Genomic DNA, 15,993 nt, shown 5'->3' on the forward strand with positions numbered 1-15,993 from the left:
GCTGGGCGGGGTGCTTCCCGGCCAGCCCTCCGTGCCGAGGCTTAAAGAAACCCCCAAGGTCCCATGGGGTGACTGGGCCACTCTGCGGGTGGCAGCCATCAGGCGGGGCAGAGCAAGGGGCATCGAATTAGCACCGCCGCTGGAGGTCCAGGCCAGGCTCCGAGGGGCGTGACAGGGCTGCGCTGGGCGGGGTGCTGGTGCTGGCTGGGCTCAGGAGAGGGGGCGCTGCGCCCGCCCTGAGGACAGAGAAGCGGGGCAGCCCTGCTGGGAGCTGGGGGTGCGGCCGGGTTCTGGGCTACGAGGGAGGCGGGGCCCAGGCGCTCATGGTTGTCGTCCCCGCAGGTCTACTACAGCCTGTGGAGGAAGCTGCTGAAGGGCTTCTGGTGGCTGGTGGTGGCCTACACCATGCTGGTGCTCATCGCCGTCTACACCTTCCAGTTCGAGGACTTCCCCATGTACTGGCGCAACCTGACCGGCCTCACCGACCAGCAGTGAGTGCTGCCCCCGTCCAGCCCTGACGCTGCCCGCACAGCGCTCCAGGCCAAGCCTTGCTCAGTGGCTGCTTCAGCTCCTAGGTGCTCAAACCCTGCCCCAGGGTCAGAGCCTCCAGGTGGGGTCGCCCCATCCCCTCGGCAGGGCAGGTCTGTCCTGGGAGTGGGGCTGACTCCCCCGAGAGGAATGGCAGGATTGTTCCCTCCCCCTGGTCTATGGAGAGGGAAACTGAGGCACGGAGAGGGGCAAGGACTGCCCCAAAGGCCGTCTGTGGCAGAGCCTCTCCCAGCCCGACCCCTCTCCTAGCACAGACTCCAGCTCCCACTGCGGCCGCTCAGGCACTTCCCACGGAGCGCGTGCCGGGAATGGGCGGGACCGGGGCGTCTCCGTGTCAGTAACAGCCTGCGTCGCCGGGTGCTCTGCCGGCATGCCCGTTCTCCTCCCCCGACGGGTTCCACTAGCTGCTCTCCCACCGGGCGAGGGCAGTGCCCCGGCTGGAGCTCTCCAGCTCTGCTCGCTGCGGCTGGGGAGCAGCGTTTGGGGTTGGATGCAGGAGCCGGGGGGGGGCTCCATCGCCCTGGTCCTCAGCTGCTCTCCTCCCATCCAGGCTGGGCGACCTGGGCCTGGAGCAGTTCAGCGTCTCCGAGCTCTTCTCCAGCATCCTCATCCCGGGCTTCTTCCTGCTGGCCTGCATCCTGCAGCTGCACTACTTCCACCGCCCCTTCATGCGCATCACCGACCTGGAGCACGTGGCCCCCCCGGAGCCCCGGAGCCCGCCCGCCCCCAGGTATGCTCCCCTCCCGCCTGGCGCCGTCCCATCTGCCTCCTCTCTGGCCTGCCTGGGGCCCCAGTACAACGTGAGGAGCCAGAGCTCGCAGCCCAGCCCTTGGGTTTGGCTTGGCAGAGGGGCCTGCGGGCAAATACACCAAGCAGGGTCTGTGGGGACAGGGAGCCGGAAAAGGGGCTGGGGCAGGGGCAGGCTCTAGGAGGTGTGTCTGGGGGAGAGGGCGCAGTTCCGGGCATCCAGTCTGCTCCAGCCCGGTGCTCCTCTGGCCCCCTCCCGGCTGCGAGCAGGGGGCCCTTCTGCAGACAGGCCTGGATGTGAGCTTGGGGTGGGCTGGCATGGGACCCTGCCTCTGGCGTTCATGCCCCTTGGTCTGACACGAAGGCAGTGAGGTCCTGGTATCTCCCTGTGCACGGGCACCGCAGCCCCTTCCCTGAGGAACCTCCCCTGCCCCTGGGCAGCCCCACGCCACCTTCCCTGCCCAGTTGCCCCACGTGTTGAGGAATGGCGTGTGCGGTGCCTGGTTCCCGGCCAGGCAGGGAGCAGCATTGGGCTCCTGCATGTTTGGGTAGCGCCTGCTGCTGGCTGCGCTGTGGGGCTGGGCCTCCCTCCCCAACCTCCTCCCTTGCTGCCCTGAACTAGGGAGGGGTCAGCTGTGGGCACTGGAGCCGAGCCCGGCGCCAAGCCCTGTTCTGAGCTGCTCTTGCCGGGTCCTCGGGATCCAGCCCTGGGCACGCTGCCGTGCAGAGAGCTGGGGCGGGTGAGCGGCCCCAGGGCTGTGCCCGGCGGGCTCCAGCTGGCCAGTGCAGCACGTGGGATCGGCAGAGGGCGCTGCCGGGGGGTGTCTGTCGGATGCCAGGGGCTGCAGGAGCAGGACAGGTGGCTCAGCAGGGCCGCCCTCCCCTCTGAGGGCTGACTCCAAGGCCCCGCATTGGCACTGGTGGGTTCTGTGCCACTTGGGGCACCACCTTTGGGATCTGACTTCTGCTTCTTCAAGGGGCCCCAGCCCCTCTGCTCCCTGCGTCCCAGCCCTGAGGATCCCCCTCTCAGCTCCTTCCCTGAGACCCTGTCCCTCCCCCCCCCCCCCCGCAGGTGCGAGGAGGCGCAGGGGAGCCACCTGCTGCCCCATGCGGAGGAGGAGGCTGAACCCGGGGACTCCGACTCAGCTTCGGAAGGTAAATGCCTCTCAGGGCCCTGGGCGGAGCCCAGCGGGGTGGCGGGGGGAGGACCGGGGGTACGCTGGGACTGTGGGGGAGGGGCCTTTTCTCTGGCCAGAGAGATGTTGGGAAGGGAGAGGGAGCCGAGGGGAGGGAGCCTGCGGGGCGGGGGGCACTGATGGGGGAGGGGGCAGGGAGAGTGCAGGGCCTGTGGGGGGGAGCGGTGGGGAAGGAGGTTGGGAGAGCACAACGGGTGTGGGGTTACTGGGGGAGGGGCAGGGCACCCAGGGGAGTGCAGGGCATGGGGTGGGTGCTGGTCGGGGAGGGGACAGGGAGAGTGCAGGGCCGGTGGGGGGCTGGTGGGGAAGGAGTTTGGGAGAGCACAAGGGGTGGGGGGGTTAGTGGAGGAGGGGCAGGGCACCCAGGGCATGGGGTGGGTGCAGGTGGGGGAGGGGACAGGGAGCCCAGGGCACATGGGGGGTGCTGGTGGAGGAGGGGACAGGGAGCCCAGGGCTGGTGGGGGAAGGGGAGTGCATGGCAGGTGGGGGGCGCTGGTGGGGGAGGGGGAGCGCACGGCCCTGACAAGCTGCCCTGCTTTGCAGCGGTGCCCGGTAAGTGGGGCCTGGTGCTGGAGCGCCTGGTGGTGCTGGGCTGGACCTTCTCCGACATCCTCACCCGCGGGCAGGTCTTTGTGCGGCGCCTGCTGGAGCTGCACGTCCTCAAGCTTGTGGCGCTCTACACCGTGTGGGTGGCGCTGCAGGAGGTAACGGGGGATGGGCGGGCGTGCTCGGGAGCCCAGAAAGGAAAATGCCCTCGAGGCATCCCACCCGTTCCCCCTGGCCCTGGAGCTGCTGCTGGGCAATCTGCCTCTGCCAGCCATGGGGAGGGCCCCGTATGGGGGGTGGGATCCTCGGGGCAGGGGGGAGCGCTGCATCGGGGTGGGAGGGGGCTGCTAGCTAGCCTGGGGGTTCCTTCGGCTGCCACGTGACTCAGTGGGGGGCCCTGGCCGTCCGTGGTGAGGCTGGAAGGTGTCCCTGGAGGTGGGGGCCCCCTGACCAGCGCCCCCAGCTCTGCCCTTGCTCCCGTGTGCTCTCTGCAGGTGTCGGTCATGAACTTCCTGCTGGTGGCGCTATGGGCCTTCGCCCTGCCCTACTGCCGCTTCCGCCACATGGCCTCCTGCCTCTGCACCATCTGGGTCTGCATCATCATCGTCTGCAAGATGCTCTACCAGCTGAAGGCCGTCGACCCGCACGAGTACTCCAGCAACTGCACCGAGGTGCGCGGGGCAGGGACGGGACAGGATCCAGGAGGGGATCGGGGCTCCCCCCTCAGCCTGCGGGCTCCCGCAGCAGGCAGCCCTGGGAGGTCGGCAGGGCTCCCTCCATCCTGCCCAGGGAGCTGCCACCGGCATGCCCGTCCCTGCAGGGCAGCCCAATGTGCTGCCGCCCCACGACAGCGCGGGCATCAGCCAGGCAGCTGCCAGGCCCTGGGAGGGATTGGCAGCTGGTGGGCCTGACGCCCCTCCTCCGATGGAGAATCATGGGTCCCACGCCTGGCAGCTGACGTCTGTTTGTGTGTTTGCTCCACAGTCTCAGCTGAATGACACCAACCTGCTGGGGGCGGAGGTGAAGAACTCCACGCTCTACAGAGGCCCCGTGGACCCTGCCAACTGGTTCGGCATCCGCAAGGGCTTCCCCAACCTGGGCTACATCCAGGTGGGTGATTCGGGGGCACTGCCCCTGCTCTCTGCTGGACTCGCGGCCCGCTCTGCCGCTGCCATGCTCCTGCTGGGGATGCCCATGTAGCGGGCATGGGGCAGAGACCCCCAGCTCCTCCCATGGGCCCAAGGCAGGATTTGAGCCCTCGGAGGCACCAGCTCACCCGCATTCACCCGCTGTCCACGCTGGCCCAGTGAAAACGGGAACCGACTGCCCCTCCGCCGGGGTCAGCGTTGGCAGCAGAGCCGGTGAATCCATGTGGGCCGTGGGCAGTCCAGCACCTTGCCCACGGCTGGTGGGGTGACCCCTCCTGCCCCCCTGCCCGCCATGCCCCAAGCCCTCGCTCCCAGCTGGGACTCACCTTCGCCCCTGGCCGTTCCCCTGCAGAACCACCTGCTGGTGCTGATGCTGCTTGTCTTCGAGGCCATTGTGTACCGGCGCCAGGAGTATTACCGCAAGCAGTACCAGCTGGCGCCGCCCGCCACCCAGACGCTCTTCGAGGAGGCGTCGCGTGAGCATCTGGACCAGGGCCTCGTCAGCTGCGCCAAATACTTCATCAACTACTTCTACTACAAGTTTGGCCTGGAGGTAAGAGGGCAGGGCTGAGGGCAGCCCCCCGGCCCTGGAGCCAAGAGCGGCGGGTCTATGGGAGCGGGCGCTCCCCAGCCCTGTAAGCAGGACCCCAGCATGGCAGGCAAACCCCCCTGCCCAGACCCTGCCTTCGGAAACGCTCGGGCACTGGCTGTGGGGAATTAACTTCCCCAGGATGGTGATTCCCTGGCGCTGCTGCCCGGGGTGCAGTTCAGGAGGGGGGACACTGCGGGCACAGCGGGACCCTTGTTCTTCTTGCCCTCGGCTGGCTCGGTGTGGGGAGGGCGGCGCCAGCCAGGCCCCCTGGCATGGGGTTGCCGGCAGCTCAGCCCCTCGTCTCCCCCGCCCAGGTCTGCTTCCTCATGACGGTGAACGTGATCGGGCAGCGCATGAACTTCATGGTGATCCTGCACGGCTGCTGGCTGGTCGTTATCCTGACCCGCCGCCGCCGTGCCGCCATCGCCAGGCTCTGGCCCAAGTACTGCCTCTTCCTGGCCCTCTTCCTGCTCTACCAGTACCTGCTGTGCGTGGGCATCCCCCCCGCCCTCTGCATAGGTAAGGCCCAGGGGGCCGGGACCAGGAGAGCGGGGCATGCTTGGAAGCCCTGCTCCTAAATCGCTGCATGGGCAGGAAACCTTTTCCTTCCCCCCTCCCCCAACTCTCCACAGGCAGGGACCCCCTTCCTTCCCCCCCACCTCTCCACAGGCAGAGACACCCCCCCCCAGATCTCTGCATGGGTAAGAACCCCCTTTCTTCTCACCCCAGCCCCCAACCTCAGCACGGGCAAGGACCCCTTTCTTCCTCCCCTCTGCCCCCCTTATCTCTGCACGGACAAGGTCTTGGGAGTAGCTGGGGGGAGCATTGAGGCTCGTGTGTTATTGAACCCCCATCTCTGTAGCAGGCCTGGGAGCAGACACATGGGCATGGTGGGGGCACGTGTGCCCCGCTCCCCCGGTGACCTCTCCTCTCCTTGGCAGACTATCCCTGGAGGTGGAGCCGCTCCATCCCCATGAACTCGGCTCTCATCAAATGGATGTATCTGCCCGACTTCTACATGGCGCCCAACTCCACCAACCTCATCAGTGAGTACCCGTCCTCGCCCTGGGCATGCCCCCGGCCCACGTGGCACCGCTGCTCCCCATGGGACTGGTGCCTCCTCCTTCCCGGCTGTCTGTCCACCCACCCTCCCAGCAGCAACCAGCCACAAAGCAGTGCACTGGCTCCTGGGCAGCGCATGTTTCCCCCCTGGGAAATGCCTCGTTCCAGGCCTTGGGAGCGGAGTCTTGGTTGCCAGTGTCCTTCCCCAGGGGAATCCCACAGGCCTGACTCCCCCTGCATAGCCCCCCGCTAGCCAGAGGAGCTTGTCTGCCAGCCTCGCCCACTGGCCCCATGACCCGGCCAGCTGGGTATTCACCATGTGCTTCGCACCTCTGGGCATGTCACGGGGAGCAGCTTCCATGGAGGTGAGATCCAGCTGTGCCTCCCAGGCAGGGGGAGGGGCCCAGCTGGGGGGGGGTCTGCCCCCTTGGAGGAGGGGCCTGGCTGGGGTCCACCCCCTTTGGCGAGAGGGGGAGGAGGGGCCTGGCTGGGGTCCACCCCTTTGGTGGGAGAAGGAGGGGCCCAGCTGGGGTCTGCCCCCTTGGAGGAGGGGCCTGGCTGGGGTCCATCCAGTTCATTCTCCAAGGTGCCCATGGTGGTGGCATGGTGGGGTCCCTTTGACTCTCTTCTCCCTGCAGGTGACTTCCTGCTGCTGCTCTGTGCCTCCCAGCAGTGGCAGGTCTTTGAAGCCGAGCGGACGGAGGAGTGGCTGAGGGCGGCCGGGGAGAACACGGACCAGCTGGAGCTGGCCAGGGGCAGACCCAACCCGGTGCCCAACTTCATCAACTGCAGGTAGGGGATGGGCAGGCGTAGGTAGCGAGGTCTGGCCTGGCCAACTCCCGGCTCATGTGGGGCTGTGCCGAAGCACCCAGAGGGCGCAGGGCCTGCTCCCTCGAAAGCACTGGGCAGGGGGGCTGGGGACCCGCGGGCTGGGGGGCCCTGGCTCAGGGGAGCAGGACATTGCTCTGACGGTAGAGGGCCACAGGGAGGGGATGAGGCATGGAAACCATCTGGCGGCCTGTGGGGCCTCTCGCTCTGCTCCTTGGGGGAGGGGTGTCCTGCCACCCAGACCCCCAGCGGCCCAGGACCGGGCTGCCCGCTGTGCCACAGGGATAGGGTGGGAGGGCCGCCCTTGCCCCGCGGCTCCAGAGCTGTCAGCGCTGCTATGAGCCGGCTGCCCTGGCTGCAGGTCGTACCTGGACATGCTGAAGGTGGTGGTGTTCCGTTACCTCTTCTGGTTCGTCCTGGTCGTGGTCTTCATCACCGGTGCCACCCGCATCAGCATCTTCGGCCTGGGCTACCTGCTGGCCTGCTTCTACCTGCTGCTCTTCGGCACGGCCATGCTGCGCAAGCCGGCCAAGGCCCGGCTGGTGCTCTGGGACTGCCTCATCCTCTACAACGTCACCGTCATCATCTCCAAGAACATGCTGTCGGTGAGCACCTGCCCCCCCCGGGCACCGGGCACGACTGGGAGAGCCCTGGCAGGGCCTGGGGGGCAGGGGCACTGCTGGGTTTGCCAGAGCCCAAGGAAGCACCCTCTTAGCACCCCCCATGCACCCTCTTTGGGGCCAGCCCCAGTTCCACTCTGTGCCTTGCCCTGGCCCCTTTCCTCCTTGGTTATCTGCCCATTGCCTGCTCCCCTGGCCCCGTGAAGACATCCCCCAGGGCTGGGTGGGTGAGGGGGGCTCTGCCTTCCTTGTCCGTGCAGAATTCAAAGCCCCGTGTGGCCCTGGGGCCGGATGGGTTGGGCAGGGTTCATGTGCCCCTGTTGGAGCCCCCTCCTCCGTAGGGGCCTTCTGCCTGTGCTTTGGGAAGCCCTGGCGGGGCAGGGCTGGGCATGCGTTTCCTTTAGACACAGGGGAGTGTGGAGCAGAGTGGCAGGGGCCTGAGCGGGCAGCGTGGGGGGAGGGGAATGGTCCCAGGGGCCCTTTGGAGCCCTGGCTCCAAGCGGTTTGCACAGCGAGGGGGGACTGACCCCCTCCCCCACTCTGTCCCGGCAGCTCCTCTCCTGCGTCTTCGTGCAGCAGATGCAGAGCAACTTCTGCTGGGTGATCCAGCTCTTCAGCCTGGTCTGCACCGTCAAGGGCTACTATGACCGTGAGTATCCGTCTGCTGGGCAGAGCGCCTGCGGGCAGGCTGTGCTGGCAGGGTCAGCGCGGGCACCCCGGGCATGGCCATACACATCTCAGGCTTGGACAGTATCTCGGGGGGGGGGGGGGGGCAGAAACCTCATACTAGCCCCCCTGCTCTATGCCAGGGGCTTGGACCATGGGCCTATCCCAGTATCAGTGGGCTGGCAGTGAGGGGCTGGCCCATTGAGGCCTGGGGTCCCCCAGTGTCAAGAGGCTGGGAGGGGCCGAGGCTCAGGGTGTTGTGGGGTTGGAAGTGCGGGGCCCAGCACTGTGGGAGGGGAGCCTGAGGTCTCCCAGTGTCCGGAAGGTGAGGGCTGAGTCCCGGAGATCTTCATGCCTGCAGTGTGGGGGTCGAGGCCCAGGACCTCCAAGGATGTGTCTACACTGCATTGTAGACTGGGGGTTTTCAAGCCCACCCTGGAGTGTCCACACTACACTGGGCTTACAGGTGCTGAACCTGGATCTCTCAGCCATGCTACCACGTCCATACTGCGCTGTGCAGCCCTTCTGAGCCAGGTCCGCGGCTTGAGTTATGTCCACACTGCACAGCGACGGGGCATGGCCCCGAATCACAACGGGACTCAGGCTGTGACCCTCCCCCCAGCTGGGTGCAAGGACCTGGTTCCTGAGTGCTTGTGACCTGAGTCAGACAGATCTGTGTGTGGACAGAAGGGGGGTGTGGGCTCAAACCCGAGTCAGGACCTGGGTTAGTGTGCTGTGTAGACATAGCCCTAGTGCCGGGGACGGAGTCCGACCCAGCCTCGCGCTGCTGTTTGCCTTGCGGTCACCTCACGCCCTGAACGGTCCTGTCTCTCTGCTTTGCCAGCCAAGGAGATGGGCAAGGACCAGGACTGCTCGCTGCCTGTGGAGGAGGCTGGCATCATCTGGGACAGCATCTGCTTCTTCTTCCTCCTCCTCCAGCGCAGAGTCTTCCTCAGTTACTATTTCCTGCACGTCATGATGGAGCTCCAGGCCTCGGCCTTGCAGGCCTCCAGGTGGGGGCGGCACGGCCAGGGGATGCATGCTGGTGGGGCAGGCTGGGAGCCCCCTCACAGCAGGGGCGGGGGGGAGGAGCTCCCTGTGAGGCGTGATCCCAAGCGCTTCTGCCACCGGCCCAGCCTGTGCTGAGAACCGGACTGGCATGGAGGTGGCATTCCCTGCTTGTGCCCCCGGCAGAGGCTGAAGGCCGCATTTCCCCCAGCTCCCATGGAGCGCCGGGGACTGGAGGCCCTAGTTCCTGTGGGGCCCCGCCCAGAGGCCAGCAGGGGCTGGAGAGCCTGGGGCCCCAGGGGAAGTTGGAGGTGCCAGTGTTCTGCTCCTGGATCCCTTGTGCCTTGAGCTCTGGGCGTGGTGCCCCGGGGGCGGAGGTTGTCTCGCTGTGCTCTGGAGCAGGTGCCTGCAGCGCCCGGGCAGGGGGCGGCGTGCGGGGGGGGGTGCCCCGGCTCACTGCCCTGTGCTGTCTCCGCAGAGGATTCGCGCTGTACAAGGCCAGAACCCTGAAGAGCATGAGTTCCCACCGGCACGCCGAGGAGAAGTCGCTGGCCCAACTCAAGCGACAGTGAGTCAGCCGAGAGGGCGGGTCCCGGGCCGGGGGTTCTCGCTGCCCACAGGCCCTCTGCAAACGGGGGCCTGGGGAGCGGAGGCTGGCCGCCTGGCTCCGTGGGGGGAGATGGACCCCCCCAGCTGGGGGTAGGGTAGGAATTGGGCAAGGAGAAGGTCTCCTGCACCCATGGCTGGGGCCCCTGCGTGCTGGCTGTGATCAGACAGACGGCCGGAGCAGGGGGACTGACAGCGCCAGCGCCCGCAGCTGCTCTGTGTTTGTGGCTGCAGGATGGAGAGGATCCGGGCGAAGCAGGAGAAGTACCACCTGGGGCAGCGCCGCAGCGACTCCGCCGAGGCCCCGGACGAGGACCAGCCAGGTGAGAGTGGCTGGGCCGGCCGGGGGCACACAGCCTGGCACCACAGAAGCGGCAGCATCTCGAGCCCAGCGCTAGCTCCTGCTGCCACCCCCCAGGGAGTCCTGTGCACCCAGTGCCCTTTACCGGGCTGGTATCCCAATGGGAGCCTGGCTGGGTAGGACGGGCTGGAGGGCAGGAGAGAACTGGCAGTGGCTTTTGGGGACCTGGGGTGCACAGGGTGGGGCTGCATGGCCCACACCCAGTGTCCTGGAGAGTCAGGTGGCCCATAACCCCCCACGCTGATCAGAAACATCTGTCTGTCCCTCCCTCCCACGTGTGTCTGTCATTCCCCTGCCACAGGAAGCCCCACATCCATCCCCGTTCTCCCGCAGACCCTCCCTTAGCAGTGCAGCGAGGTGGTTTGCCCTCAGATGGTGCCACCCCAGGATTCATGCCCCCACAGCAGCGCTAGTTCCTTTGCCGGCCTGGGCGCTGCTGGGGCCACGACTCTGTGCTGTGAAGAGTGCGAGCAAGCTAGGGGTCCTCCCTCCTTGCCCCACTCCCCCCCAAGCAGCCTCAGAGGCTGGGTCGGGCACACCGGGCGTATTTATTTCCACCCAGCACCTTGGGCGTGGCCCTTCACCTCGCCTGCTGTGCCCTGCCCCATGCCGAGATCTGTGCCGTGGTCTTGGCTGTCGTGGGGCAGGGTGCGAGCTGGTGCAGCCGACAGGCGTCCTGCCCCGGCCGACGTGGTGCTTACCCTCCGATGTGCCCGTTCCGCAGAGCCGAGTGGCGAGAAGGACCCTTCCCGGCAGAGGAAGAATTGGTGGCGGCCCTGGTTAGACCATGCCGCAGGTACTGCCCCCGCCCCAGCATGGAGCACTAACACGGGCGACTGCCCTCGGCTCTAACCTTTCTGGCAGGGGGTCACTAACGCCTGCGGGGGGCTGCAGCAGGGGCAGGGCCGATCTGCCGGCTCACCCATCCCCTCTGCAGCTCCAATGGTGCCTTCCTCGTGGCTGGCGCCGGTGCTGGCGGTCTGTCCTGCCCTGCATGGCCCCGAGCCCGGCTCCTCCCCCCTCTGCTTCCCACCCACACCCTGGGGCGCTAACCAGGTGTTTCTGTGCTTGTCGGTACTAATCGGTGAGGGGCTTGGGAACAGATCCTAGGTGCCCATTGGAGCCCCTTTGTAGACAATCTTCCCCCCCCGAGCAGAGGGTCCTTGGAACCAGGCTTCAGGCTTAAACCTAGGCGGGGCTGGGTTCCGTGAGCGAACCGTGCAGCTAATCTGACATCTAGGGCGCAGGCAGGGCCCCGCGAACAGGCTCGGGTCACGTGCAGCGAGAGTGGAGTCCGTGGGGAGCACGCCGGGAGGAGCACCGTGACTGGGGTAAGCGGCTGCTCGCTGGGTTGCACTGACGGTGCCCTGAGATACGCCGCGCTCAGGGCCGCCTCCAGGTGGGCTCTGCCCCCGGAGTCATAAGCCTGACGTCACCTTATCCTGGGCTGAGCTGGTCAAAGCCCCACAGAGCCATCAGTGCTGTGGGGCCTAGTCTGAGTGCCATTTCTCCCCCCCCCCCCCCCAGGAGTCGGGGGGTGGGGGCAGGGACCTTCCCTCCCGGGCTGCGTCCTCTGCAGGTCCCTCCATGACACCGGCTGTTGTGTGTTGTCTCCCCCTCCCCGGCTCCCCACAGTGCTGCACTCGGGTGAGTATTTCCTCTTCGAGTCGGACAGTGAGGAGGAGGAGGCCAGCTTGGAGGAGCAGAAGCCGGCCAAGCAGAGTGCGTTCCAGGTAAGGGCAGCCCCCAGCCGGCCCTGCTGGAGCCGGGCAGCTACCTGCTAGCCGTGGTCATGGCTGGACAAACAGGGTGTCCGTCTGTCCACTCTGCCCATCTGTCCGTCCGTCCATCCGCATTCTGTCCACCTATCCCTGTCCTTATCCATCTGTCTCGTCTCTGTCCAGCCCCATCCCCCATGCCCCCAGCTCTCCCCCCCGTGCCTGTCCGTCTCCACCCCGCATCCTCTTTCACCCTCCTCGGCCAGGCTGCAGTGATGGCCCCCGGGTCAGCGTGGCAGTGCCGTCCCCGGGGATAGACCGGACCAGACTCCAGTGCCAGGCGGGTTTGCAGACACCCTGGATAGTTTATGGAGCCCGGTGATATTTTGGCACAAACCTCTGGGAAGCTCGTGTCTGGGCAGGAACCGCCCCCTCAGCTGCCCGCCTGCCCTCTGCTCACAAGCAGGGGCAGCGGGCAGGTTGGTCCTGGGCAGGCCATGCCTGCGGTGGGGCTGGCGGCTGCTGGACACTGAGCTCTGCACCTTGTCTCTCGGCTCCAGCTGGCGTATCAGGCCTGGGTGACCAATACCAAGTCTGCCCTGAAGGAGCGGCAGCGGCAGGACCGGGAGGACGCTGAGTCGCCAGCAGGTGGGACTGGCTTGCCCTCCTCTGCCCCTTGCCCGGCTCGCCCTGGCTGGGATAGATGGGGGCAGGGGGCCCTCTGGGCTCGCAGCATGTCCCTTCCCAAGCTGGGAGGAGCCCTGGCTGGGCATGTCCTGTCCCTTGGAGGGGAGAGCATGACGGAGGGGGCGTCACACCTGGGGAGGCCAGCAGCAACCCCGCCCCACGTGGAGAAGGGGTGTCCTTCCCCCTGACTCCAATGGCTCCATTCCCCTCCCCGTCCTTCCCCCCTCCTCTCTGGGGCCCCATTCCCCTCCCCAGGAGGTATGTGGTAATCCTTGCTGGAGAGGGGCCCTGCTCCCCTCCCATTGCCCACAGGCCCCAGAGGAGCCTTGTCGTGGGCCAGCCCGAGGGGGTGATGACGGCGAGCCCCATGGAGGCTAAGCATGACCGTCTGGGGCGTCAGGCTGGTTTCAGGGGCATAACCCGCCCTGCCTTGCAGGGGACGGTGGAGATGGAGACATCTGTGAGGCCGAGGCACCTGAAGAGCCTGAGGACCAAGAGGAGGAGGACACAGGTGGGTGGGAAGATCTGGAAGATGGGGAGAGCTGGGGGTTCATGTCCCCCAAGGCATGGGCACCCCATAGCCCTGACTGCCTCCCCCCCCGTGCCAGGCCCCACTCCCTCCCCTGCACACCCAGAGTGGGATCTGCCAGAGAGCGCCCCATGGGGACGACCTGCCCTGCTCCCCCCAGGGCCCGGGGAGGGAACGTGCCCACAGCCAGCAGGGCAGCACAGCCATGCCCCAAGGGGATTGACAGGGGGTGGGGGGGCTGCCAGACTGGACCCTGCTCTGTGCCAGGCAGGGGGCACCACTCACCCTAAGCACAGCGCGGTAAGGCCAGGGCTGTGTGTGCCTCCAGCCCCGCTCTGGGCTGGGAGTGGGGGGCTCAGCCAGGCGCCTGGGGTCCACCTCACCTGCGGTGCTGCCGGGCCCTTGTGAGAGCAGCCAGACGCTGAGTGAGCCGTGGGGGAGACCAGCCAGGGCCCTCCCTGACCTCCAGGTGGCCGGGGGCCCCTCCCCAAGCTGGGTGCCGCAGTTCCAGAAAGCAGCTTCCCCTCCCCGTCCCTGCAGAGAGAAGCAACATGGTGCAGCGGGCGCTGAACATGGTGCGTTTCCTGTGGGTGCTGTGCCAGGCCACGGTGGACGGGCTCACCCAGTGGCTCCACGCCTTCACCAAGGAGCACAGGGACATGTCCACCGTCCTGTGGGTGGAGAGATACGTCTTCACCCAGAAGCTGTGCCAGGTAGGTGTGGGCGGGGGAAGGAGCGCTGCAGGCGCCAGGCCGAGGGGCGCTGGGTGACGCTGCTGTTCCCCTGGCAGGGAGACGAGGTGCACAGCGGGGTCCTGGACGACCTGTACCAGCCGGCGCCGGGCGACGAGACGGGCCTGCAGGCGGCCGCCACCGTGGACTCTCACAACAGCATGGCTTCAAGGCAGGTGCATAGATGGCCTAGGGGGCCCGGGCAGGGGCAGCTCGGCCTGGAGCCGGGTTACTCTGCTTCCTTCTCTGCAGCCTGCTGCCCTCTCCTGCCACCTCTCTGCCCCCCAGGTGATCCCTCCCCCATGGCAGCCAGGTCTGCTGCTCCTCCCCTCCTGCCACCTGTGCTGCTGCTGCATGACCACCAGGGGCAGCACTATGGCTCTCCCCCAGCCACGCCAACCCTGCCATGCCCACCTCCGAAGCCCAGCATCGCCCAGGCCGGGGGGCTGTGGTGCTTCCCCCGATGCAAGCCCTGGCTGCTCAGAGAGAGCCTGACCCTGTGCTCGTTGCCCTCCCAGTGGGTGCGAAGGAGGCGACCTTCTCAGCAGTGGGGCTGAGGGCACTGACGACACCATCTCCCCCCTGACAACCGGCTACCACAGTGAAGAGCAGATAATGGCCCTGGGCTCCCAGGAGGACGTGGAGCGGATCCAGGGGTCTCAGGAGCTCCTGGTGTATCCCAAGCACCGGACCCGAACGGCCAGCGAGCTGCTCTCCAACAGGTAGTGGAAGGCTCAGAGTGAGAGCCGGGTCCGTGCAAAGCATTGTGGGAAAGCCATGCAAATTAGCATGGCTCTGGCTAGGAAGGACCTAGCCTCCGAAGCCTACAGCAGGCACCTGCTCACCGGGATGTGCTCGTTAGTTTCACAGTGTGCATGGCGGCCTCTAGTGGCAGATGTGTGTCTGCGTCGCTGCTCCATGGCTGCTCCGCCATCCCCCATGGCCGGAAGCTCCGGGCAGTACCCCTGGGGCGCGGTGCTCTGCACACAGAGGTGAGAGACCCAGTTTGGTCTGTGCATTGATCTCCCAGGGACTCAGCCAGCCCCGGGAGAAGGGGAGCCCTTGGACTGCTCTGGGCTCCTGGAGTCCCGTGCAGCTTGCCTGAGCCAAAAGACGGGCAGTGAAAGGGCGGCAGGCGCTGGGGAGTGGGGGGATCCCTGGGGAAGGCGTTGCTAGGCTCCCAGCCTGTCTTTTCTCTCGGCAGGCACAGCAGGCCTGTACACGAAGAAGTCCCAGCTCCTGTGTAAATGGCACTTGCTCTAGGGGGGCAGGACGCAAACCGGGGAGCGCAGCACCCCAAACACAGGCCTCTGCCATTGGAGAGGGTTTCCCTTAGCTGGTAGCAGAGCAGGTCCCTTATCCAGTCGCTGGGCTCAGCCACTAGAGGGCGACACTGGGGCGCACCAGGCGTATCCCCTGATCCTGCAGGCAGGAGGATCAGCCCACGTCTGGCTCTGTGCTTCCCAGGCAGAAGTACTTCCAGGAGCTGGAGGAGTCGGAGCAGTTCTACCGGGCCCAGAACCGCTTCCTCAAGCTGCTGCTGGCCCTGTACCACTTCGTGGCTGCCCATTCCGAGCTGCTCTGCTACTTCATCATCATCCTCAACAACATGGTGTCCGCTTCCGTCATCTCCCTCTTCCTGCCCATCCTGGTCTTCCTGTGGGCCATGCTCTCCATCCCGCGGCCCAGCAAGCGCTTCTGGATGACGGCCATCGTCTTCACCGAGGTGGGTGCCCGCTCCAGGCTGGCTCCTGGGCTGCCATGTGCCGGCAGGGAACCAGCCTTCAGTCTGCCCCCCGGCGGGCTGGGGCCAGGGCTGGCTCCAGGCACCAGCCTGGCAAGCAGGTGCTTGGGGCGGCCACTCCGGAGGGGGGCGGCACGTCCAGCTATTCGGCGGACGGTCCCTCACTCCGCCTGGGAGCGAAGGACCTCCCGCCGAATTGCCGCCGCAGATCGCGATTGCGATCGCGGCTTTTTTTTTGGAGCCGGCCCTGGCTGGGGCGGAGCTCTGGGTCCTGCCTGGCTGCACGGTGGGGTGAGGCTGAGCTCTGGGGCTGCGTGTGGGCTCCCCGCTGATCCCCTCTCCCCTCCGCAGGTGATGGTGGTGGTGAAATACCTCTTCCAGTTCGGGTTCTTCCCCTGGAACAGCTACGCCTCACTGGTGCGGAACGATGCCAAGCCCTTCTTCCCGCCGCGCATCCTGGGCCTGGAGAAGACCGACCGCTACCTCAAGTTTGACCTTGTCCAGCTCATGGCTCTGTTTTTCCACCGCTCTCTCCTGCTGGTAAGAGCTGGGGGACGTTGCGGCCGGTGTATACGGCTTGTGGCTGAGCTGCCATGGGGCCACCTGCCTGAGCTCTTGGGAGCCAGGCCTTGAGACTCACTGCCCCAGGCAGGGA

At 66.8% G+C, this 15,993-nt stretch overlaps 1 protein-coding gene across 1 annotated transcript in view; it reads left to right on the plus strand.

Annotated features, from left to right (window-relative positions):
- PIEZO1 (piezo type mechanosensitive ion channel component 1 (Er blood group)) overlaps positions 1 to 15,993 on the plus strand; it is a 73,084-nt gene that overhangs the window by 47,315 nt on the left and 9,776 nt on the right. The window contains exons 15-38 of the mRNA XM_065416604.1: positions 343 to 491; positions 1,100 to 1,279; positions 2,369 to 2,451; positions 3,036 to 3,196; positions 3,533 to 3,709; positions 4,023 to 4,148; positions 4,539 to 4,739; positions 5,093 to 5,297; positions 5,720 to 5,824; positions 6,479 to 6,632; positions 7,030 to 7,273; positions 7,841 to 7,937; positions 8,799 to 8,967; positions 9,441 to 9,530; positions 9,803 to 9,891; positions 10,654 to 10,725; positions 11,565 to 11,662; positions 12,208 to 12,295; positions 12,771 to 12,845; positions 13,404 to 13,576; positions 13,654 to 13,766; positions 14,113 to 14,316; positions 15,062 to 15,320; positions 15,690 to 15,878. Of these exons, the coding sequence (XP_065272676.1) occupies positions 343 to 491; positions 1,100 to 1,279; positions 2,369 to 2,451; positions 3,036 to 3,196; positions 3,533 to 3,709; positions 4,023 to 4,148; positions 4,539 to 4,739; positions 5,093 to 5,297; positions 5,720 to 5,824; positions 6,479 to 6,632; positions 7,030 to 7,273; positions 7,841 to 7,937; positions 8,799 to 8,967; positions 9,441 to 9,530; positions 9,803 to 9,891; positions 10,654 to 10,725; positions 11,565 to 11,662; positions 12,208 to 12,295; positions 12,771 to 12,845; positions 13,404 to 13,576; positions 13,654 to 13,766; positions 14,113 to 14,316; positions 15,062 to 15,320; positions 15,690 to 15,878 (3,501 nt within the window). The remainder of the gene's footprint in view (positions 1 to 342; positions 492 to 1,099; positions 1,280 to 2,368; positions 2,452 to 3,035; positions 3,197 to 3,532; positions 3,710 to 4,022; positions 4,149 to 4,538; positions 4,740 to 5,092; positions 5,298 to 5,719; positions 5,825 to 6,478; positions 6,633 to 7,029; positions 7,274 to 7,840; positions 7,938 to 8,798; positions 8,968 to 9,440; positions 9,531 to 9,802; positions 9,892 to 10,653; positions 10,726 to 11,564; positions 11,663 to 12,207; positions 12,296 to 12,770; positions 12,846 to 13,403; positions 13,577 to 13,653; positions 13,767 to 14,112; positions 14,317 to 15,061; positions 15,321 to 15,689; positions 15,879 to 15,993) is intronic.

This window comes from Emys orbicularis, chromosome 14, assembly GCF_028017835.1.
Source record: "Emys orbicularis isolate rEmyOrb1 chromosome 14, rEmyOrb1.hap1, whole genome shotgun sequence".
Taxonomy (NCBI): domain Eukaryota; kingdom Metazoa; phylum Chordata; order Testudines; family Emydidae; genus Emys; species Emys orbicularis.